Source organism: Pogona vitticeps, chromosome 4 (assembly GCF_051106095.1).
Source record: "Pogona vitticeps strain Pit_001003342236 chromosome 4, PviZW2.1, whole genome shotgun sequence".
Classification (NCBI taxonomy): domain Eukaryota; kingdom Metazoa; phylum Chordata; class Lepidosauria; order Squamata; family Agamidae; genus Pogona; species Pogona vitticeps.
The window spans coordinates 69,947,082-69,970,501 of record NC_135786.1 but is presented as its reverse complement, the minus strand read 5'-3'; the positions used below and the strand labels follow the sequence as shown (position 1 = coordinate 69,970,501).

Sequence of the window (23,420 nt, the reverse complement as noted above, 5' to 3'; positions counted from 1 at the left end):
CTTAAAGCAGAAGAAGTGCCTTGGGCGTTAAAGCAGTTTTTCAAAAAGGCCTTGTTATGGACAGAGTGCAAGCCTATGCAACGCTCTCGGTCGGAAGGAAATCCCGAGAGCGAAGGTTTCTCCCGAGTAAACGCGGGTTCCACCTCACTCTCTGGATTCCCGGGAGGCATTCAGATGACATTCAGAAAGAATGTTCTCCATTCTAATGCTACTCTTCGAATAAATCGTTAGGCAGTGAGAAAGGACCTAGATGCCTTTTGCTTTCTCGCTCCCTCAGAGAGGAGGAGCAGGACGGCTACTGTGTGTCTTCCTTCTGGGAAGGGTTCCTCGCCTTTATCCTTTATGGAGATAAGGAGAAATTCAGCGAACATACTATCTCGCAGCAATCAATTTCCCTGTCCGCTGGATTTTTATCCGTCGTTAAAGGCACATAAATCCTTCAGAGACAGGCATACAGTACCTAAGAGGCTCCTATGGTTGTAGGCGGGTCAATCTCATCTGCTTTAGATGCTCTGCCCCCATAAATAAGCTGGTAACAGTACCTGGCTTCCTTCAAAAAGCTGTAGTTAAGGCGAACACCGTAACAATGCACCTATAATATACAGTATGTATAGCAAAATAGCAGTGAACTAAATAGATCGAATAGATTCGAATAGCTTCTGAGAGCTGGGGTGAACTGCGAATCAAATACCCAAAGGACCATGATTAGAGATGTAAAAAATTTCCGAAAACAACGAGGGAAACCGTGTTTTTTTGTTTTTTTTTTTGTCATGGAAAAGTGGAGTTTTTCGGAAATATTATATGTCTCGCCCTGATTATAATGTTTTCCATACTTTGTTCTCACCCCCCCCAAAAAAAAAATCAAGAGGAGGAGGTTTGGAATTCTGCATATATATTTACACTGTGTTTTTTTAAAAAGTGCCCATTCAAACAATTTGGTTTGAATTCCTTATTCAAAATCTTTTAGCTTCATTTTGAAATGTGATACCGCTGCTGAATCCTCCAGCAGTAATCGAAGTACAGCTTTAACAGTAAGGATACACCCAGTGGATTTAGCACAGATCGTGGAAGTTGAAAAACTTGAAAAAAGAGTAGTAGTTTTAGAATAGGTAGTCATGCTAGTGTGTGCTAGCATAACAGGCAAAAGCACAATAAAAATAAAGAAAAAAATGTTGTAGCACAGGTTAATTTATTTGCAGGGTTTCCAGGCACCCGATCAAACACAGGACAGAAATAGCATTTTTTTAAAAGGGAGGGAGAGGAAAGAAGGACCTGTAAATAAGAATATCGCACTTTTTCCTGGAGATCCCTCCCCCCTTCCCAAAACTCCAAAATTTCTGCGTTGAAAACAGCTCCTCAAACTCTCAGGACAATGATAGGCGCATTTAAAAAACGTAACTGAAGCTCCTGCCTACTATGGGCAAGGCGACAAGGCTTGCTGGGATAGCATACGGGCACTGATACGACTCATATTCCGCCTGCAGCATGGGAGAATGTGCGGGGATGTTTCATTCAACGCGGGAACGACTAAATAATGTACGTATGAATCAAGAGAGCATTTATGGGACGTACTGTACGCGTGTACATTAAACGTGTGTGCGCACCAATGAATCATGTTTATAGGAGTCGAGAAATAGGAACCACACGTGCGTTCGTGTGGGATATCATCATCATCATGCTGCAAAAGTGTTTCACCACGTTCCTCATTTAGGGGGTAGACTGATAGCAGTAAATTGCTTCCCAATTGTTAAGCACAACGGTACGGTTTATTTTAACAAAACATCCTGGTTTTACTAAATTTTCACTCTTTCGTTTTTTTTTTAAAAAGTGCAGAAACGGATTGTAGGCAGTGTTCAATGCCAGCGGATCGTCAGCAGAAGGATTGCCACTTTCAGCTCCTCTTAAGGTGTCTCGTGCATTTAGCGATGGCAGCTGTTAACTGCTCCAGAGGATCGGTTAGCCTTGACTGTCTCTGGGAAGGCTTGTGTCTGTTGAACTTTTGCGTGCAAGACGTTAAAAGGCAGCCTGGTCTTGATATTAAGAAGGTGCCATACTGGCTAGTATTGTGTTACTGAGATTAGCTGTTCAGAATGGGTCCTCTTTATCTGGATAAAAAATCTCTATAAAGCAAGTTCTGGAGACTTAGGGGTGGAGAACAGAATATCTGATGCTTGTATGGATAACAGTCAAAGTTGCAGTGTGAGGAAAGATGCCTTCACACAGAAGGAAATAAAAGTTAGAAGCTCTTGTTCAGTACTGTAATAGTATATATCAGTTCCATCAGTACTTTAAGGAGATTGCCTGAATGTTCAGGGGCTTGGTTTGTGGATAAGCATGTTAACCTGCTGCTTAGAGAAGACTTGGTTTACACAAAATGCTTTGTTAGAATAACAATTCAGAAAATGGTGTCTTTCTACAGGCTTGTAGTCTAAAATGAAAAGGAAAATGGAGTCAAAAACAGATTTTCAGACAGCAGTTCTGAAAGCAGTTTTCTCCAAAGCTGTGATCCATGATAATGCTAGTGTGAATTATGGGAGATGTAGTCCAATATATCAAAGGTGCCAGGTTAGGGAAGGCCATCTTAAAGTAATAAAAATACTTATTACATTGAGTGTCGATGAGAACAGTTCAGGAGAGGAGCAGCCAAATAGGTTTCTTCTGCTGCAGCCAGATCCTCAGGCAGGTTGTGCCTGCCTTAGGATCTGAAGATGAGCTGGTTCCCTTGCCATGCATCACTGGAACCTTTCCTGTTCAAAGCTTTATATAAGGTTCTGAAAAGAGGTCGAAATGCAGAGCCCTATGTACTACAGTATTCGGGTTTCAATGCACTGTGCCTTTAACTCACTGGAATATTAGGATAAGGGCCCACGTTTCCACTAACTCCATATAAACTTGCAACATAGGTCCTTTCCCACAATTTTGTCCCATGTATCATGAATGATGTGTCTATTATAATTTTGAAAGTACATTTCTGAAATCACATCATTGTCACGTTGTGACTTTTCCACATCATAACCTTAAGCATCTCCCTTCTTACCTAAAGTCATTTTTTCCCTTTCAAGTTCACTTTTCATAGGGCAAAATGGCTCAGGAGCATAATCGCTCTTGCCACAGGACACAATGCCAATAGTTTTTGACGAGGCTTAGTTTCCTGAAACCTATTGCAGGTATTGTAAAAAATGAAATAACGTGAACATGTTGATATTAATAGTAATGTGTTGCAGTTGTGTTTCTGGAAACCAAATTTATGTAGAAGCAGTTCATTGGCCTGCACTCTAGTTAGCAGAGAGAACTATTTTACACATTTCTTTTCTTTTCCTTTATAGATCTTGGGATGGAGAGCAGCTGCAAGCATTGCTTGGTCTCTGCTTCTGCTTCCTTTGTGTGTTGCTGTCTTTATCAGCATTAGCAGTATTGACTTATTCCATCCTATACAATGGATCACAAGTATGTACAGTGTACTGTCTGAGACAGAAGTGTTGCAAAATAATACTGTTAGTCCATTTATGTTGCCTTTTGTTCAAAGTGATTTCTACAGTATATATATAATCTTGGTAGTCATAACAACAGTTCTGCAAGGCAAGCTGATACTCTATTTAGGAGGTACAAGGATGGTGTTGGAAACAGTGGCTTGACTTAGGCAACTCAGTGACTGCCTTCTCATGTCCTGAACTAGCTTCCTCCAATGTTGTCCTCTCTAGATGTGTTGGGTTATAGATTTCATCACCCCATTGTCCTTGTTGGTTAGAGACAGTAGGATCACTCCTTAGGGTTAGCTTGATATGCAAAATCTGAACCTTAGACTTGTGCATCCTGTTCCTTCTCCTAGCAGATCTGTTACATAGTACATCTCTAGAAAATAATTCTTTTTGTTTGTTTGTTTGTTTTAGGTTCTTTCAATGATTTGTATACTTCCTATGTTGTATTTTGTATACTACTGATGTCTGTGGTGATAGTGGTAATAAACATATTCAGTGTTGAATTTCACACAGGTAAGTGTTGAAAAGATGTGCAATGTAAACCTTATAGATTGCTACTTTGTGCATAATTTCATTAATTTATTTTATTGCCTGTTTTGTCTTATGGCATAAAAAAGACAATTGACTTGCATCCTGTAGTGCTTTATGTTCTTTATTTGTAAATGATCAATCATTCTAACACTTGCTATAAGTCCTTAAAGATTTTTCTGAGCACACATTGTCCAATTCTGTTTTGCCTTGACAGTATAGTCAGGATCTCCCTATCATTTCTTGCCTGGAAAAATCATTCCATCATGTTGTTAACTTCCTAACACTTGAAATTAAGAGAAATGATTATTGGAGATTGATGTCTTGAAGTGTGGAATGGAAGGAAAATTACATGATTTGCTTAATGGTAGCTAAAATAATTTTTTTTCTCACATTGCAGTTGTGCCTTCTATTCCTTGCTCTCGATTAGCACTGATAAGCAAGATTATCCACCCACAGCAGGTGATCCATTCAGTTGCCCACGCTGTAATGGGAATGCTAGTGGCTTGGTGTGCTGCTGTCATGACGAAAGGAAAGTTCCTCTTCTTATCTGTACCTTGTACAGCTACAGAAAGGTAACTACTGGGTTATTATAGAGGTTTTATAAAAACGTAAGGCTTTTTATAAGTACGGAACAGTACAAACTGCAAACATTTTTCAGTAGGTAAAATGCAGTATTAGTGAGGTATTATTCATTTTTCTCCTTCCCTTTTTGCAATCCTACTCCCAGAATTTTTCACATATTCCCAAGGCAAAATTTTATGAGTTGCGGCCCACAAACAGACCTAAATTTCATTCACCTGGAACATAGCTTATCATGGATACTTCCGAGGCCTGTGTTTCCTGTTGTTAATGTAAAAAAATAATAGAATTGCCCCAGTGCTTCCTGAAAGGTCTAGATCTTCATTGCCACACATTAGACTCTGTAGAGGTGTAGTCCCAAAGAACTATATCTCTCACAAATAATTCTGGGAGTTGGGCGTCCAAGAAAACCCCACCCCAAAACAAACAAGGAATGGCACATTTCTTTCTAGTTCACTATTATAATTTAAGATTATTTCCAGCACTCCAAATTCACTTGCTACACATAGAGAGAGCAGGCAAAGATAAAGGCCTCAGCAAATCAGTTATTCTTGGGAAAATAACTTATTTCCTTACAGCAGGTTCTTTAAAAAGCATTCATCTAGGTCCTAGATTTACCTCTTTTTTAAACAAACTGCATTTCTCCTGCTTTTAGGACATAAAGGACAGAATCTTGTTTTGGAGGGAAATAATCTTCTCTCACCAGCCTACTGCAACTTTATTGATAGTTGCAAATACCAGTTGCAGAAGAGGAGAATCTCCGTCCTCCAGGCTCCACTTGATCTATGGAGTTCTCCATCTGACTTACAGATACCTGTAAGAGATAGAAAAATGTTTTATTCCTCCTTCCTTGTGTATGGAAGGGAAAGAAGAATGAAGTGCACAATTCTCAGGGTCAAACTAGAGGAATGTGGTAGTCTCTACAATTAACACATTTTCCCTCCAGCAACAAGATACCCTCAGAAATGCAATCAGACTTGGAAAGTAAGCTTATATTTGCCTTCCAGGGACTTGTCTCAAAACAAAGCTTGTCAGATTCCAGAATACAGAGGCAAAGAAAATCATGTACTGTGGTAAACAGGTGTCTTTCACCACTTCAGGTGGCACTGTTTCTAAATACATGCAGAGTTTATTGTCTAGTTTCACCTTCAGGCAGTATTTGCAAGTTCCTGCTGAGCATGTTCTCTCCTCCATCTATGGTTGAAATGGCACCTAGGAAAGCCCCATTGGCTGGAGACTCAAATGTGCCACACTCCTGCTAGAGGAGTGACTCTGTCCTTCTAATGCCTATGCAATATTGGCATTTGTGGAGCAGTTAAATGTAAAGGCTGAGCGTTATTGTGTAACTGTGCAAGTAGACCCTTAAGAGACTTCCCAACACTTACTAATCTGCCTTGTAAGCTCAGAACTTTCTTATTTGCAAGATGTATGTTTTCACCCTTTTAGCATAAAAGCTTGTCTCTTTAGGAGTGAGTTTGTGTCCCTCCACAACCTCATTCTGTGGCCTTGATCGTAATGCAGGTGCTGCAGGACCAAGCTTGAATGAGGGAAGATGGTTTCCTTAGGAGGCTTAGCGCAAACTGCTGGAAATCTGAATTGCTAAATTATGTAATAAATTGATAAGAATTCATTAAAAGTAGAGTTAAGTGCAGAGTCATTGCTTTTGCAGTCATAACTAATGTGACTGTTTTGCTTCAGTACAGCTGATGTGGATCCATATATGTGCCTGAATGAGTACCACCTCTTTCTCTTGCTCCTTGGAGCTTTTATGGGTTACAGCTATAGCCTCCGGTATCTTGTCAACAATTTGAACTACCTTCCTTTCCCAGTCATACAGGTAAGTGCATCAAAGATGGTAGGACTATAGTTCAAACACTGGGGTAGCTTGGTGTTGTTTCTTCTGCATGTTCTTGACTACTGGTTACAGCTTTTGAGAGATGGGAGGAGCCTTAAGGCCACCTTTGTGTCAGGAGCGCTTTGTGTCAGGAGGGGTTCTCCCACAAGAAGTGGGTACAAAATTTTAGTTCTACCTTACAGTCTTTCCACTACTTAGATGAAAGCTATTTTACCCTCCTAGATATTTTAAGAATAGACTGTAATACCATTCTGCTTTGTTGCTGGTTTCACTTTGTTGTTATAGGTTATAGTGTTTTTATTTCACTTGCTTTCATTATGTGTTTGTTCTAGTTACAATATAATTTATCTGGGATTTATAGCTTATGTGAGAACACTGTTTACACCGTGACAACCAATGCGATGGAGGAAATAGAATGTTGGATTAGGACTCTGAATTGAAATCTCTGCTCTCACCCACAAAAAGTCAGTGGGAACTAGCAGGGGTGAACATCTCACATACCTCAGACTTTATTTGGAAGTTGAGTCATGGCATCTAGACTTCTTTCTTCTTAGGTTGAAATGTTTCACTACTCATCCAAGTAGCTTCTTCAGTCTGAGGAAAGTTGGTAGGAGATATATCCTCCATATTGGTTTCACTTCCCCTTGGTCTGAATAAGCTTGTCATCAGGACAAAGGACTGGGGGTGAGGGATAACATAGTTTATACTTATAAATATTTTGTATATTGCCTAGAAAATATTTATCAGGCAGTTAAAAAAATAATTTATAAATAAACATAGATGCTATAAATCAGTGGTTCTTAACCTGGGCGATAATGCCCCCCAGGGGGCGATTTCATTTTTCAGGGGGGCGGTAGAACGAAAAGGGGCGGTGTGGGGGCACTGGAGCAGAAGGGGGCGGTAGGGGGGCGCTGGAGCAAGCCAAACCTGTGAAGATGGCTGCAGCCTTTTTACAGTGTGCATGAATATATATTTTCCTCCAATTTTAATTTAGTTTCAGACTTTTTGTCTTGAAATTTTTGGTTCCTGAATTTGTTTTTATGCCCTTTTTATATTTCTTTTTGCGTCTTAAAATTCACTTGCAACTAAATCATTAAATGTTACTTTTTGGGGGCATTTCATTTTCTTGGAATTTAATTTTGTTTTCAGGGGTCATTGGATTTAAGTGTCTTAAACAAACAAACAAACAAACAAACAAATAAATAAAATATCACTGTGGGGAGGGGGGCGATGATAACTTCCTCAATGGCTCAAGGGGTCGTTTCTTTCAAAAAGGTTAAGAACCACTGCTATAAATCATGTGTGGAAGGAAGCTTGCAGAGGGGACTTTCCTGTCCCTTCTTTTCTCCTACAGCCCTTTGTGTTCCCAGAAGCCTCTGCGGAAATTTAGAGACTTCACTGAGTGCTGTGGGCTGTAGCAGAGGCAGTTTTCATAAACTGGATTCCATTGCTCTTGAAGCTCTCTTCTGTACGTATGCTGTGTCTGAGTCTCTAGCTCAGTAATTCTGGTTTTCTTGCTAACGCCTTTTTTAGGTGTGTGTTGATGGAATTTGAAAATTTTATATAGTGTTTCTATTTTATTAAAGTGTTGAGAAATAATGAAATAAAATGGATCCTGTCTTGTTAGTAAGATTTATTAAAAGATCTTCAGTGTTGGTTGACATTCCTGATGTAACTTTTGATTGAAACTATAACTAAAGTCTTTTAAATGTTGCTTCTAAAATGTATGTGCAATATTTTTCAGCAATACAAATATCTACGCTTCAGAAGATCTCTTCCACTGCTGGTAAAACACAGTTGTGTGGAGTCACTGTATATGGTTAGAAATTTTTGTGCCGCATACTACTTATTCGGTAAGGTTTCACTTCCCCCTCCCTTTACAATATGTGATCTCATTGGGAACAGAAGCTTTTGGGGTTCGTTCTGAGTAGAGTTCTAATAGCATACTTCTGATTATCAGGTGCTGATATCAAAGCGGAGGTGACCATCACACTCACACCTTATTTGTGAGTTTTGTAGATTCAAAATAAGAAGGAAAGTACAGTGGTACCTCGCTAGACGGCGACCCCGCTATACAACGAATCCGCAGGACGGTGACTTTTTGCGATCGCTATAGTGATTCTCAAAACAGTCATTCCTATGGGGAAATTCTGCTGGATGTCGATTAGGTCCGTGCTTCACGAACTGTTTGTTCGCAAGACAACGATTATTCCAGCTCCGCAAAATGGCTGCCCTGTGTTTTCCGCAGGACAGCCATTTTAACAACTGATCGTCGCTCGGAAAATGGCTTCTTCTATGGGCAATCTTTGCTGGACAACGAGGTAATTTCCCCATTGGAACGCATTAAACGAGTTTCAATGTATTCCAATGGGGAAAGGCTTTTCGCATGATGACGATTTCGCTTAACAGCGATTTTCCCGGAACAGATTATCGTCGTCATGTGGGGCACCACTGTATGCTAGACTGGAGGGATGATGGTCCTGTAAGATGATTCTCTCTTTGACTATCCTGCCATGTTTCATTAGCATCTGTTTTTCATTTGCATCTAGTCAAACTGTGAGGCTCTTTATCATGGTTATGCAATCGAATGGCAGTGTGGGCCAGTAGCGTGTACCAAAATAGATTCTGCTGTGAGAGATGACAATCAGTTTTCCATGTGGTTGTGGCATATGAGTGGTTGTGTCTCTTTTTCACGCTGCTGCATCTGCATGGTTTGCAGTGAATAAGGTATCTTGCTGCAGAGACAAAGGTCAAGAGTTTGATTCCCCATGGTAACTCTTCTGAAAACTATATCTAGAAAACCCTGTCAAGGATTGCCATAAGTAATAATCAGTTTGATGGCAGGTAATTGTTAATTTCCCGTATCATTCGTAGCTCAGTGAAAGAGAAGATCTTCCTGGTGTGGCAGCAGATCTTTCCTCTTCTCCATCAGCTATTTACTCAGCTCAGCATAAGGATGGTGGTTGGGCAACATAATCCTTCAGAATCCTTGCAAATTGACTGTTCTGAAATATATGCACAGTATTTTTCAGCAATATAAATGTCTGTGTTTCAGAAGCGCTTTTCCACTGTTGGCAAAACTGTTGTCGACAGAACAAAATTGTCTGGAAGTAGAGGAGAAAATGTGAAGGGGATTTTTTTTTAAAATGGGAACAGCAAGGATATTGAATTTTGATTGAGCAGTTGCTAGAACATCATTGAGAATAACATCTTTAACATGCTTAGCAGCTTGAAAATATAGCTACAGTTTTTTGTCCTGCTGTATCTTTTTCAAATTTAGCCACTAGGCATATAACCAGTGCTTTTGAATGAGAGACAGAACTGCATGCAGCACATCACTTGCTGATGACTTCCTTTGTATTCTCTCCAGCTTAGCAGATGAAAGACGAGTGCGCTGCTTTCATCCTAGAAGGGATGAAGGAAGATTGAGGCATGGAAGCAGCTCAGTCTTAAGTTGCCAGGGGGAAGTGGCAGTGCAGAGGATGCTAGGGAGAGGTGGCATTGTCACTCATCTCTCTTTCCCTTGCCATCTTGCAACCTGCCTTAAGAGACAGGACTTAGATAACATATACGTAGGGTCCCAAGAGACACTTTTGCAGAGATACCGTGTGAAAAAGAGAGAGCACATGGGGCAGAGGCTTTATGGGAGGCATTCATTGGTTGAATGAGGAAGGGCTTCTACTGGGTTGGTTCCAAGCCTAGTGGTGTTTATGGTAAGCCCACTGACCTTAATGGGGCAGATTGGTCATGAGTTTTGGGTTTCATTAATATCTATGAATCTATTCTAAGCATAACTTAATTGCTATCCAAATCAGCAAATGTTAACAAGGATTGCAGAGACTAAATTGCAGGGAGGGACTCTACCTTGGGCTAACACCTAAAATAAGAGATTGTTTACCATTGGGTTAGGATTCCAGGTGATATGGTAGCACTCAACTACTAAACATTTCTGCTAAGATAGTTAAACCATCTTATTTAAAATTGTCATGATGTTTATGTTTTCAAAAAACATGTTATTTTTAACAATATACTTTCTGATGAATATTCCTCTTTTTCTGTGGAAGCACTGTAGTTTTGCATCTTGGTTTTTCTGTTTCTGGCATCTCAGGTTATATTCCAAGGGCATGGATGATTACCACAATGAATCTTCAGATTGATAGGTTAGTATTTTTTATGTTGTTGTTTATTATATCTTTATCTCTACTAGGGGTTACATTTCTTAGTTTGTACCATTTGCAGGCTGCCTTTCTCCCAGTAAGGAGATCTAAGGTGACTCACAATGTTAAAAGAGCCAATAGTAAAAGTGCAGTAAGTTACAGATTCAGGAGCAATTGAATGTGCAATAATAATTAAACACCTGTTAGTTAATTTAAAAGCATTAAAAATTTAAAACAGACCTAGGAAAACCACCTTGAAAGAAGTTGTAGAATCATCACCCTATTATAACTCTTTTGACCTACCTAGTTTGTGCTTATTTGTTGGATTTATAGGACAAAAATTAATAATTTTTTGCTACAGACTGATTAATTCAATTGTTTATATGATGTATACCAGACAATATAAATTTGTACCAAGGAATCTGTTCTACAGAACTCCCCCTGATTATATTTACTTCTTTTTTTAACATTTTAGTAAACTTCCACTTCTTGATACAGTGTCTGGCCTCCTGGACTTCTCTCTTCTGTACCACAGCTGGTTGTGTGGTCTGTTTCTTCTGATGTCCTGGTACATTGCATGGTTGCTTTTCAGGATCTTTGCTACTGAGGTCGGTATAAATTAGTATTTGCCACCCTTTCCCTACTTGCTATACTCCAAATGTGTCAGATTACAACTCCCATCATTCTCTCCCAATATTTGGAGGATACTGTGTTGGGGCAGCTATCCCACGTCATATAGTTTCACTATTTCTGCTGCTTGTTTTTAAAGAAATATAGTAAAATCGTCTTGTATTACAGTGCAATAGAAATGACTATGCAAAGGTTCACCTGTCTTTGGTTGAAGTTGATGCTCCTTTTCTTTGCTTTCCATCGGGACTCTGTTGGCATCCTCGTCCATTATCTTGCTTTTAAATGAAAGCTGATTTGATTATTGGATTATTTTATTACTGGCTGAAATGGTACTGTGCACTTACACAAACGGTGCAACTTTTAAATGTGTATTGCTGCAAGTTAAGGAATTATTGTAGGCATTTGTGACAGTACATAACTGATGATGTCTACAAAGATTTCTTAATTTATAGCAGTTTCCAAATGTTACGTCTTGCACAACAGAATTTCAGCCATTCATAATAGATTCTTAGTAATATTCTTATGCTGATTCCAGCCACATTGTGTTCTGTTTTTAGGCACATCACTTTCCTGTGCAGCCAACTTTTGCAGAAGAAGCAGATCAGTGTTTACCCAAAATTTTAAGCAGCAATCCTCCATCTCTTTTAAAGGTATGCCTTCAGTGTGATTACCAGGCTGTCAGTCAATGTGTTTGCTCCATATTTTCATGTCAAAATATCAATTTAGCCATATAATTACTACTTCAGTCTAAATGTATTCAAATTTATTACAAATCTATTCAGAATCACTCCTTTATACATTGGCTTGAGCATCTAAACTAGTGGTGTTTTTTGATAGTTCTAACTCTGCTGCTTAATGAAAATTATAGGTTCTTAATACTAGGACTTTTCCAACAAACAGAGATTCAGTCATTTCTTTCTACGTATCCATGTAATTTGTGTTGAAAATGAACGATTCACAGTTCCATATGTGGGTACAGTAAATAGGCTGTTTGTCTTCATTAGTATCAGTCAAAGAGGAGGCCTTTGTGGGAGAACATGTTGTTACATGCCATCAAGTCATTTCTGACTTACAGAGACCATTTGAGTTAAAGACTTCCAAAAAGTCCTATCATCGATAGCCCTCTTTAGGTATTGTAAGTTCAAGGTTGTGACTTTTTTTTACCGAATTAGTCCATCTCACATTAGGCCTTCCCTTTTTTCTGTTGTCTTCTGCTTTTCCAAGCATTGTCATTATTTCCAGTGAATCTTGTGTCTTCTTGTGATGTGCTCAAAGTATGGTAGCTGCAGTTTTCTTGCTTTTGCTTCTATAAAGAGAGAACATAATTGGGAATATTTTTAAAAAAATTAAAATGTTGTGATAAGAGGTATTCTGAGATAGCAACAAGGAACCAAATGTTCTTGTCTTGCTGTATCAAGGTGGTCAACATTAGTACTGTACTAACTTTGGAAAGTAGTGTTCAAGCTTGGCACTTTTTAAAAGTAATTTTCAATATTTTTTTTCTGTAGTTCTTGGCTTTACAGGACCTGATGTTTCTTTCCCAGTATTCTTCTGTGCGACGTCAAGAAGTCTTTAGTCTTAGCCAACCAGGTATTTAGAAGATACTCAATGCTTCTTTCAGTTGGAAGGTGGGAAGCACCTGCTGAGATGCTTATTTGATTTGGGAAGAGTGAGGACATGTTTGTTGTTTTTTTTTTTTTTTTGGTATGGAACATGTTACTGCTAGAAAGAAAACTACCACTGTTGTGTCCATAGGTGAGTGTGAAGTGGTACTGGAATAAGTGCATAAAATTATTATTCGTTCTGCATCAAAGCAAAAAAAGGCTTGTACTATACATGTCTGTGCATCTTTTCTGTAGAGTGTTGGAGATTCATCCGAGTTTATGTACTATGTAGGGAAACCTTATTTCACTTCCTGACATTATAGTTTTTGGGGGGCTTGCCTGGTTGTGTGTATTAGGCTGGAAAATTGTATACCATTTACAGAGTGTTCATCTGTTCTTCCAAAGTCATACCATAAAAAGGAAATAAGTAGTACAGTTACATACTTTATATCAGCCAATGCTCTGCTACACCGTGGTATCATAGGTTGTGAAGTAACTATTAGGAGATTTTTAGTCTCTGTTTCTGCTTTTAATGTACTGTACATTCTGCTTGTCTCTAAAAGGTGGCCATCCACACAACTGGACTTCTATTTCTAGGGAGTGCTTGAATCTTCTAAATGATCTGACACAGAAACTGCTAATTCACCAAGATGCTGCAGCTGCAAATGGGAGATTGAAGCAGGAACCTGTCAGTGACCTGGGACAACCCTCTAGCCCTCCAGGTAATGGACAAATACATTGTAATGCCTCCTTTTGGAGTCTCTGAGCCTATGTTTGTCCAGTTTGTCCAGTGGGAATATTTTAACTTCTGAAATAGTTTAACAACTGAAACGGGACTGCATGGTGCTAACTCTGATCTCATGAAACAGTAACAAGGAGTGCAAGATAGCACTTTCATTTGGAGTTTTTCATTACTTAAAAGTGGACATTCCAATGCATGTTTGTGAGAGCTTATAGTAATAAAACCTTTATTGTCATACATACATACATACATACATACATACATACATACATACATATGCCTGATGCTATGTGGAAGTGATTTTTTGCCATGGTTATTGGATGTTTTCCCATAGTTGAACGCCATATCAGTGTGAAGGAGTACATTTTCTCTGAAGGAATGGGAACCACAAACAACACCCTGATGTCATCCATCATTGTAAATAAGGCTCAAAATCAATATTCAAACAATAACAAACACGGCCAAAGAGCCCAAAAACCCACAACAACCATTAGATCCCGGCCGTGAAAGCCTTCGCAAATACACTAACAAAAGCATTTATCATATGGCTTCTTTACTGATCAGTTCTTTCCACATGGTCATTTATATAGGAATTAGCTCTACTTCAAAGTGTCCTTTTTCAGGGAGTGGAAGAGAGTTACTTTCACCACCTTTCTCACCCCACTGTACAAACTACCATCAAGGCTTATAAACATCAGTCTCCCTGCCCTAATGTCTCTTACCAACTGATGCAAATGCTTGAACTGGTCTTAATGATGCTCTTGAGTCAGAGTCAGGTCCTCCCATTTTTCCAGACCGTTCTCTTTGGTCTCTCTGGTGATTCACAGCTGAGTCTTGACTTTATTGGGCTTCCCTGGATCCTTCCAGGTGAGCCCTTTCAGCTAGCCAGGAATGTAGTCGGTTAAGGAGGGGGTTACCTTTTGAAGCTGCAAAGCCAGCATGTACAGTGGTGCCCCGTATAGCGAGGTTAATCCGTTCCGGATTAACCTTCGCTATACGAAATCTTCGCTAAGCGGGAAGTAAAAAGCCATTGGAACGCATTAAACTTCATTTAATGCGTTCCAAATCGGCCCTAAACTTCCCACGTAGAGAAGTTTCCTGGCCCCGGGCAGCCATTTTCGCGCCCTCCCCTCGCTTGCCGAGGGCGCGAAAACGCCGCGGGGGGCCATTTCGGGTCGTTTTGAAGCCGCAAAACAGCTGTTTTGCGGCTTCAAAACGGACCCGAAATGGCCCCGCGCCGCGTTTTCGCGCCCTCGGCAAGCGAGGGGAGGGCGCGAAAACGCGGCGCGGGGCCATTTCGGGTCCGTTTTGAAGCCGCAAAGCTGTTTTGCGGCTTCAAAACGGACCCGAAATGGCCCCGCGCCGCGTTTTCGCGCCCTCCCCTCGCTTGCCGAGGGCGCGAAAACACAGCGCGGGGCCATTTCGGGTCCTTCAGCGCCCATTTTGGAGCCGCCGATCAGCTGATCGGCGGCTCCAAAATGGCCGCCGGACACCCAATCGTCGCAAAGCGAGGTGCGGCGATTGGGTGCTCCGTATAGCGATCCCGAAAAAGGGGATCGCTATACGGATTCGTCGTTGTACGGTGCGCTCGCTAAGCGAGGCACCACCTTACTAGAATCTGGCTGCTCTTCACTCCACTCAAGGCCGCTGGCCCAGTCCTCTCTCTCCCTCTTCCCCTGCTTACTGCCCCCCCCAGCTCTTCCTCCATCTTCCTTACACTCCCTACGTAGCAGGAGACTTCTTTGGTCTGCTTTTTTCCTCTTTCTGCCCTTCTGCTTCTCTTTAGGGCTCCCCTGGAGCATTCAATCCTTGGTAATGTCCAGGAGAAGCCATCTCCCCCATTGTTTCTGCAGGGGTTCACTGGGAACTCATTAATCCCATGCAGGTATTCAGAACTGGTGTCTGTGGAAGGAAATGAGAAGCATGCTACTGTCCAGTCTCATTTACCTGTGACCTCTCCATGTTAACGGAGCTTGCAGCAGGGAATCCCGATAAGCAAAGTTTCTGACTCTGCAGAGCATTGTTTTTGGACTGCAACTCCCAGAGCCTTGTTTAGATGTGTGGTTCCCAACCTTGGGTAACCCAGGTGTTTTTGGATTGCAACTCCCGGAAGCCTTCACCACTAGCTGTACTGGCTGGGGTTTCTGGGAGTTGCAGTCCAAGAACACCTGGGTTACCCAAGTTTGGGAACCACTGGTTTACAGTATATTAATTCATTTCAACCATTTCCAGTAAATGCAGACAAATCACAGCAGGAAGAGCCATAGCATACTGTATATCTTCACTCCTACAGACAGCTGTTCGAACACTTGCATACTCCTGTTCTATCTGCGTTTTCTGTGCATGGAAGTGCTCAACACCACTTAACTTTCAATAAATTGTAATTTCGGCTAAGCTGAAACAAATTCATATATGCGTACATCTAAACTGTTTTTGCTGTCTGTTTCAGGGCACTAATAACTGCATAGAAATACACTGGCCAAAAAAATTTATTGTTGTTCACATTAACTTACCACAGCTAATTGATAGTTGCATGCCTCTTGCTCAAGAAAGATATGCCATGGTGCCTAATTAGTCAGTTGCAATTAGCAGTGGCAAGTTACGTAAACCTTATGTGAACACAGGTAGGATTCTGGCCAGTGCTTTTAGTAACAGAAAAATAACTCTAAAGGTAACATTAATTCCTTCAACTCCATTGCCAAATCCAGTGAATGTTAATATCTCTAGTGAAATGATGCTTCTATGCAGTACACTTCGGCTCTTTTACTCAAAGTGGTATCAGTACTTTTATAGTCACCTTTTTTGACAGGTACAAAAGTGATTATTGTGTTTTTTTTATACTGCATGTAAGTTTGTAGCTGGAGCAGTTGCTTCAAGAAGTGCGTGGTTGTGAAATGCTGCTCGAGATGAGCCATCCTGGGTTTACCCTTTTTCAATTTTCTTCCTTGGTAGTAGCGGCCGCTGAAGAGAACCTCTTTCAGACCCCAAGGTTCAACACCGTTCCACGAACTAATATATCCTCTTTGGTTAAATCATCTCGGCTGCCTTTTAAAACTTCGCCTGCAACGGATCTTGGGAGCAGTTTAGGGTCACCATTCAACCCTTCTCCTCTGAGTCACAATCCTGGAACACTGGAGTTAAGCTCTCCTTGGCATGGATCTGTCCAAAGTCCCCACATTATGAGAAGAGGACCAAAACTATGGACATCAGGTTCAGGTAGCAGAAGTTATTTTGTCCCATTCATTTGTTTTTAATTTGTTAGCTGCATGTCAATCCTGTCTTTCCTCCAGTGAGGTCAGGATGGTTTACTTGGAGGTCCTCTCTGCTTTAGCCTCACAACAAGCCTGTGTGATAGCTCAGAATGACAGTGATTGACTGGCGTGAGGTCATCCACTGGGTGTTTTGGCTAAATGGGGACTTCAGTTTAGATTTCTCCTGTTCCACTCTTAACATTTGAAACATTTTATTGTATTTCACACAATACACTCCCTCGAGTGGCAAAGCTTGAAGACCTTTGAAATTTGTGGTTGTGATAACTCAGTGGAGTATTTATCAGGCCATCTGCTGAGTTTCTTACCGAGGGGCTGGGTTTCTCTTGCAGATCTGCAGTGGACAGGCTCTCCTCATGAACCCCATCCCACGGTTGCTATTACAAAAGGTACTAATGAAGCAGTGCAACCACAATTTATCTACACATGGCTGCAGAAAAAGAAAGAACAGGTACTATCACATACTAAACAATGAGTGCATCAAGTCATCTGCAGGGTTTGTCTGTATGATACTGATAACTGTACTGTATGCTGTTGAACCAATTCTGAATTATGGCAGTCCTATTTGGGGTTTTCTAGGTAGAGAGTACTCAGAAGTGGTTTACCATTCCCTTATTTTGTGGGCACTATGGGACTGTACAGCTTGCCCAAAGCCACACAGGCTGGCTCTTCTCCCAGGAGGCTCAGTGGGGAATTGAACTACCAATCTCTGGCTCCACAGCCAGATAACTAACTCACTGAGCTATCCAGCTAGCTTCACATACTGTATGTTCCCTTAAAAACATGTAGAGAGCAATTCCAATGACACTTTACAATTGGGCTGTCAAGGCAGCAAATGTTCAAGTATTGTTTTAGTAGAAGTATTAAATTGAGGATATAGAATGTTATTCTCTAGTGATCTTTATGTATGTTTTTCACCTTTTCAAATACTGCTTCTTTCAGCTGAAAAGCTTCTTGTCAAGACGAGTGCTGATAATGTATTTTTTCAATAAGGTAAGGATGAGTGCCTGACTGCTTGAGATTTGGTGAGCAGCAAATAATTCTTGTTAGTACTATGAGTAACCATTATTAATACTTGCATCTACCATAATATTAAATGAAAATATGACCCACTGAAATAGTTTTTGTGTAACATGAATGTTTGGTTTCAGAATGTTAACTATTTACAGTCTTGAATTCTGTGGTTCTGCGTATCAGGACATAATAAAAATCATCTGGTCTTTAGCAGGTTTGAAAATTAGGTAAATATAACCTCAGATGAGCAACAAGACATGACATATTATACCGTGTTGTGATTTATTTAACAAAAATAAAGCCAAAATGGAGAAGCCATGTGTGAAAAACTAAGTACACCTTTTGATTCAATAGCCAGCAGAAACGCCTTTAGCAGCAATAACGTGAAGTAATTGTTTTCTGTATGACTTTATCAGTCTCTCACATCATTGTGGAGGAGTTTTGGCCCACTCTTTTTCAGCCGTTCTGTTGTAGATTTTCTGGTGTGCTTGGGATCATTGTCATATTGCATGATCTAATTTTGGCCAAGCGGTTGCTCTTAAACAGATGGCCTCACATTTGACTCTAGAATACTTTGGTATACAGAGGAGTTCATGGTTGACTTAATAATTGCAAGATGCCCAGGTGCTGTGGCTAGAAAACAAGCCCAAATCATCACCACTCTACCACCATGCTTGACAGTTGGTATGAAGTGTTTGTGCTGATATGATGTGTTTGGTTTTCGCCAAACATGGTGCTGTGCATTATGGCCAAAAATCTCCACTTCCGTCTTGTCAGTGTCCAAAGGACACTGTCCTAGAAGTCTTGTGATTTGTTCTTTTTCGAGAGAAGAGGCTTTCTCCTTGCAACCTTTCTAAACAAACTATACTTGTTCAGCCTTTTTCTAATTGTACTGCATTGACCTTTATCATTTAACATGCTTACTGAGACCTGTAGAGTTTGAGATGTAACTCTTGGGTTTTTTCCAATTTCTCTGAGCATTGCATGGTCTGATCTGTCTTGAATGTTTTCCACTTCCTCACTGTAGAATGATAGACTTTAAATTGTTTGGAAATTACCTTATAACCCTTCCCAGATACATGGGCAAGCAGCAATTGCTTCTATATGATCATTGCTGATGTGTTTCCTCTTTGACATTTTTTAACACACACCTGAATGCTCCAGACCAACAAACTGTTAAAACTTCAGCTTTTATAGAAGTGGTCATACTTGCTGATGTGCTGCTACTTAGCTTAATTCCTGTGGAAGCAGAAATTTAGTTTTTCACACATGGCTTCTTCATTTTGACTTTATTTTTGTGATTCAGTTGTTCACATGAGTGTACATTGTTTTGTTTAGTGTGTTTTAAGATTAGTCTCATTTTTGTTAGTATTTGAAATATCCTGCTTACCTGATTGGCTAACTGGCAAAACACTTTGCATTCTTTTAGCATCCTGAGGCCTCAATCCAGGCTCTCTTTTCTGATACTCAGATGCACATTTGGGCATTGGAAGGTGAGCATTCTCTTCATATCTAAAATAGTTCATAGCTCAATAATACCAGTTGACTTTTTTATGCTACTTACTTTGATTTCTGTGCTGAGTAGTAGTTAAATTCATTTTCTATTATTAAATTCAAAGACGGGTATAGTATTTAACACTATGTGACTAGGCTTAGAGAAAGCATAGCTGCAATAATTTTAATTACGTCTTCCTGTTAGTTGCCATATTATTGAGAACAACCTGGTCCGGCAGTTAACTTATTCTGAATATATTAGCTGCACATTCAATTGATAGTCCTAACAGATACTGTATAGCTGTTGAATCAATAGGCTTTTGATAAATCAACATTTATAAAAGTCCCATTGCTTAAATTGATTTGCTTTATTTGGGACTAGAAATTGGAATTAGCCCTTAGTGTAGAACTTACTATATTGAATTTTTCTGTTTTGTTTTTCACCTTGAGGCTTCAAACCTTTTCACTGCTCTAAACTTCTACTGGCAAAAACTTTCCATGTATTTGGGCCAGAGAGTAATGGGAGCCACAATTTAGCTTTTTTTTATAAATTCAGAGTCCCATGATAAGTGATATAATGTAAACAATCCAGACTAAGCAATAATCTATCCTAATAATAAACTGTTTTTTTGCTGAAGGTTTATCACATTTAGTAGCAGCCTCATTTACTGAAGATAAATATGGAGTTGTCCAAACAACATTGCCAGCTATTCTGAATACTTTGCTAACTCTGCAGGAGGTGAGGAGCCTTAATTTCTTCTGCGCAAACGTGGCATGACCTCATTATGGTTTTAGCAATTAGGAACAGCTTGGTTTTCTTCACCAAAAGGTGTTCATAGCCAATCATGTGAGATCTGATAATGAGGTCATGGATGCTTTATGTTACTTTGTTACAAGTGCTGCACACTTTAATATCTCAGCCAATTTTTAGACAACATTCTTGAGCTCAAAGATACCCAAGAGATTACTTCTAAATATCTTTTGATATCTTGTGTGTATGTTCTGTGCCATCAAGTCGGGGCAAACTTATAGTGACCCTAATAGGTTTTCAAAGTAAACAATATTTTAGCAAGGTGGTTTTTTTGGGGGAGGGCGCTGTTGGAGGTAAAATATGCAATTAGAGAAAATAATTGTAGTTGGAAACAGACAGAGATCAACTCAGAAGAAATGGGATGGCTCTAATAGGGAGGCATCAGGGGTTATCAGACTACAGCTGCACAGATTTTTCTCCAGCTGTACATTTTGTCTCCAGCTGCATGCTATTTAAAAATTGTACCTAAGCAGCAAAATTTAGCATGATAGAACTTATCCTCTGAAGTCCTTGCAATGTTATAATATTAAGCTACTGGTATTCTCTTTATTCATGGCTTCCCAGAACGTTAGAGAAGGCAAATGTTGCATTGGCAAACACAACTTAGGTTATGAGCACTAGAACAGTACTAAGAGCATGTAGTCTGTGCAAATAGGACCAGTGTCTCATAAGAATAGTACTGTAATTAAATAATGGATTATGTCTATCAGTGGCCATAATTTTGATTTTTCCAGGTCTGAACTGGTATCATGAAGCTTGATGCTTGGAGGATATCAGTACTTCTTTCTAAATAAGCTTTTTCTGATTTAACTTTCTGTAATTCAAACCTCTTTGCTGTCAGAATGTTTTCTCATTAGATGCCTTTCTATTCTAGGTGGTAGATAAGCACTTCAAACTGCCTTATGTCTCCAGCAAGCCTCCCAGAATTTCAGGAAGTTTGGCAGACACATCCTACAAAACCCTTCGGTTTGCTTTGAGAGCATCCTTGAAAACTGCAATCTATCGAATCACTGCCACTTTCGGAGAACACTTAAAGTGAGATTTGGGTGAACAAAGTCACCTTAATGTTCATTTCATACTACGCTCTGAAGTAAGGAGCAGAAAGTTACATAAAGATTTAACATGGTCTTCTGACAAATGAGTGGTAATGTACATGAACATATAAAGGCAACCATACTCGTGTAAAAACAGAGAAGTTCTTTACCCCTGGATTTCACACATTGTTTTATAGCTTTCTGTGTAGCTGTGTAACCATATTTCTAAGGGCTAATTCAAGAGTCTTAAAGCCACATGGGAACAACTTAAAAGCTTATCTTATGAACTCCTTTTCAGCTGTTATAGTGCTGGTCCATGGAGTTGAAGCCAGCATTGCCATTCCTCTATTTCACTGACAATCCAGATGACTATAGTGGGAAGACAACCATGGGCCTAAATGAGTGATTGGTCTTCCAAATGACTGCTGCTCCCTACATGAGAAAAATTTGAAACCATTGGCTTACTAATTTAGCATAAGAACAGAGTTAGAGCTCCTCAGAAAGTCTTAGATCTTCTGGTCAGCCTGTAACATGTTTCATACTTTCTGTCTAGGTTTTGTAAAACAAAACAGGCTTTCAGTTTCTCTGAGTTGTTGCTGATATTTGCATTTTGACTTCTATAGATATTCATTACGCCATTTGTTGCATAGCCTAGATAAGTGTTTCTGAACCTGAGGTTCACAGATATTCTTAGACTGCAACTCCCATAAGCCTTCACCACTAGCTGTGCTGGCAAGGGTTTCTTAGAGTTACAGTCCAAGAACATCTTGCTACCCCAGGCTGGGAACCACTGGCCTAGATTAATGGGGGGTCTTTACCTCTTAGACTGGGAGATTTAGTGGGAGGTCAAGTTTTAAAGTTTTCTTTGATGACAGCCAGCCTTCCTGCATCGCTTTGCACTGGCAGTTGCTTTTTAATTTGCAGTTTAACTGGCAACATAAAAAGGACTTCCTTTCATTAAGGAAACAAGCGCCAGAACAAAAATGAGAATGCTAGACATCCTATGAGCACACAGCAAAGTCCCATTGGGTGATCAAAAGAATACTTATAACACAAAGCGTGTAAGGGTTATGTGGCCACATGTACTGGCCCCTTGCTCTCTGCTCCCACCTTTCATAGGGTGGTAGGGAGATCTAAAGATGATCAGGATGATCTGAAGGGTACTTAGATCCTCCCTTTTGTCCTTCACATCCTACTTATGAAAATCATAGCAGAAAGGCTGGACCAGCATATGGAAGGGTGGAACAAGGCTGGTATGTGTTGCTCCTGCAGACTTTGTGCCCTTACACATTATTTTGAACACCCAGTAATGTTAAAGTTGTGTCAGGATTGGGGTAAATATCTGAGATATAAATTTGCTTACTTCTCCCCTGTTGTATTTGGTCTCATGCAACACTTTACTGCTGGGTTGTATAGATTTTCAGAGAGGCATAGACAACTTTCTAAGTTGTACATTAACATAGACTGAGATTTGAAATTTTTTATTTTGTGTTTTGTTCTCTAGTGCGGTACAGGTGTCTTCAGAACATAAGAAAAGGCTTCAGCAGTTTCTGGAGTTCAAGGAGTAACCCATTACACCACCTGTACTGTTGCCGGTGGATAGCACTTGTTCAACAGTTTCAGATCAGAAGAAAATGAAACTAATTTTATATGTCCTACTGGCATCTCAGAACTGTCCTTTAAGGCCAGATCATAAGGTGACCACGCTGGCAGCAGAAGTACCTGAAAAACTTGGATTACTTTACCATGACATTTTGTATAATAAACTGGTTTCTTTTTAAGTAAATATCCTTTGGAATAAGTGAAGGGTGTTATGATTTTTATATGGGATTGCTTGGATTTCGGAGGGAGCAGTGTTTAACATATTTCTTGAAGCTCTGTTGCTGCTCCACAGTTCACTTTGTGGTAGTAATTGCTCCATAAACATGAGATCATACACATCTGACGGCCACCTGATTGCCTTGTGCCTCTTTATATATATACAGAACTTCACAGCTGGGGAGCAGCTTTGGCCTTGTGAGACTACTCTTGAGTTGCACATGATTCTTGTCTCAAGCCAAAAATGTCATAAATTTATCCTGCACCTGTTTTGATTAGCATTGCAGTGAGGAAGTAATTTTTTTTAATCCTACTACTATGAAGGGTATGGTATTATATTTGACAGGCAAGCTATAACGTATTTATTAATGGACTGGCCTCAAAATTTGTGATTCATTTTGCT

General features: G+C 39.9%; 1 protein-coding gene across 4 annotated transcripts; it reads left to right on the top strand.

Moving 5' to 3' along the window:
- The first annotated feature begins 1,231 nt into the window (after positions 1-1,231).
- NDC1 (NDC1 transmembrane nucleoporin) lies at positions 1,232-23,000 on the top strand. Of its 4 annotated transcripts, none has more exons than XM_072997644.2 (19): positions 1,232-1,536; positions 3,327-3,447; positions 3,891-3,992; positions 4,408-4,582; positions 5,597-5,662; positions 6,288-6,426; positions 8,189-8,297; positions 10,553-10,604; positions 11,077-11,209; positions 11,789-11,881; positions 12,740-12,821; positions 13,399-13,557; positions 16,533-16,793; positions 17,179-17,297; positions 17,789-17,839; positions 19,290-19,353; positions 19,993-20,093; positions 21,040-21,200; positions 22,704-23,000. In XM_072997644.2, the coding sequence occupies exons 1-19, from the start codon at positions 1,486-1,488 to the stop codon at positions 22,765-22,767; spliced, it is 2,103 nt and encodes a 700-aa protein (XP_072853745.2). In that variant the 5' UTR covers positions 1,232-1,485; the 3' UTR covers positions 22,768-23,000. The 4 variants fall into 4 exon arrangements, with proteins under 4 accessions (XP_072853745.2, XP_072853744.2, XP_078249021.1 ...); XM_072997643.2 differs by having other exon boundaries at positions 16,530-16,793; XM_078392895.1 differs by lacking the exon at positions 5,597-5,662.
- The last annotated feature ends 420 nt before the right edge of the window (positions 23,001-23,420 follow it).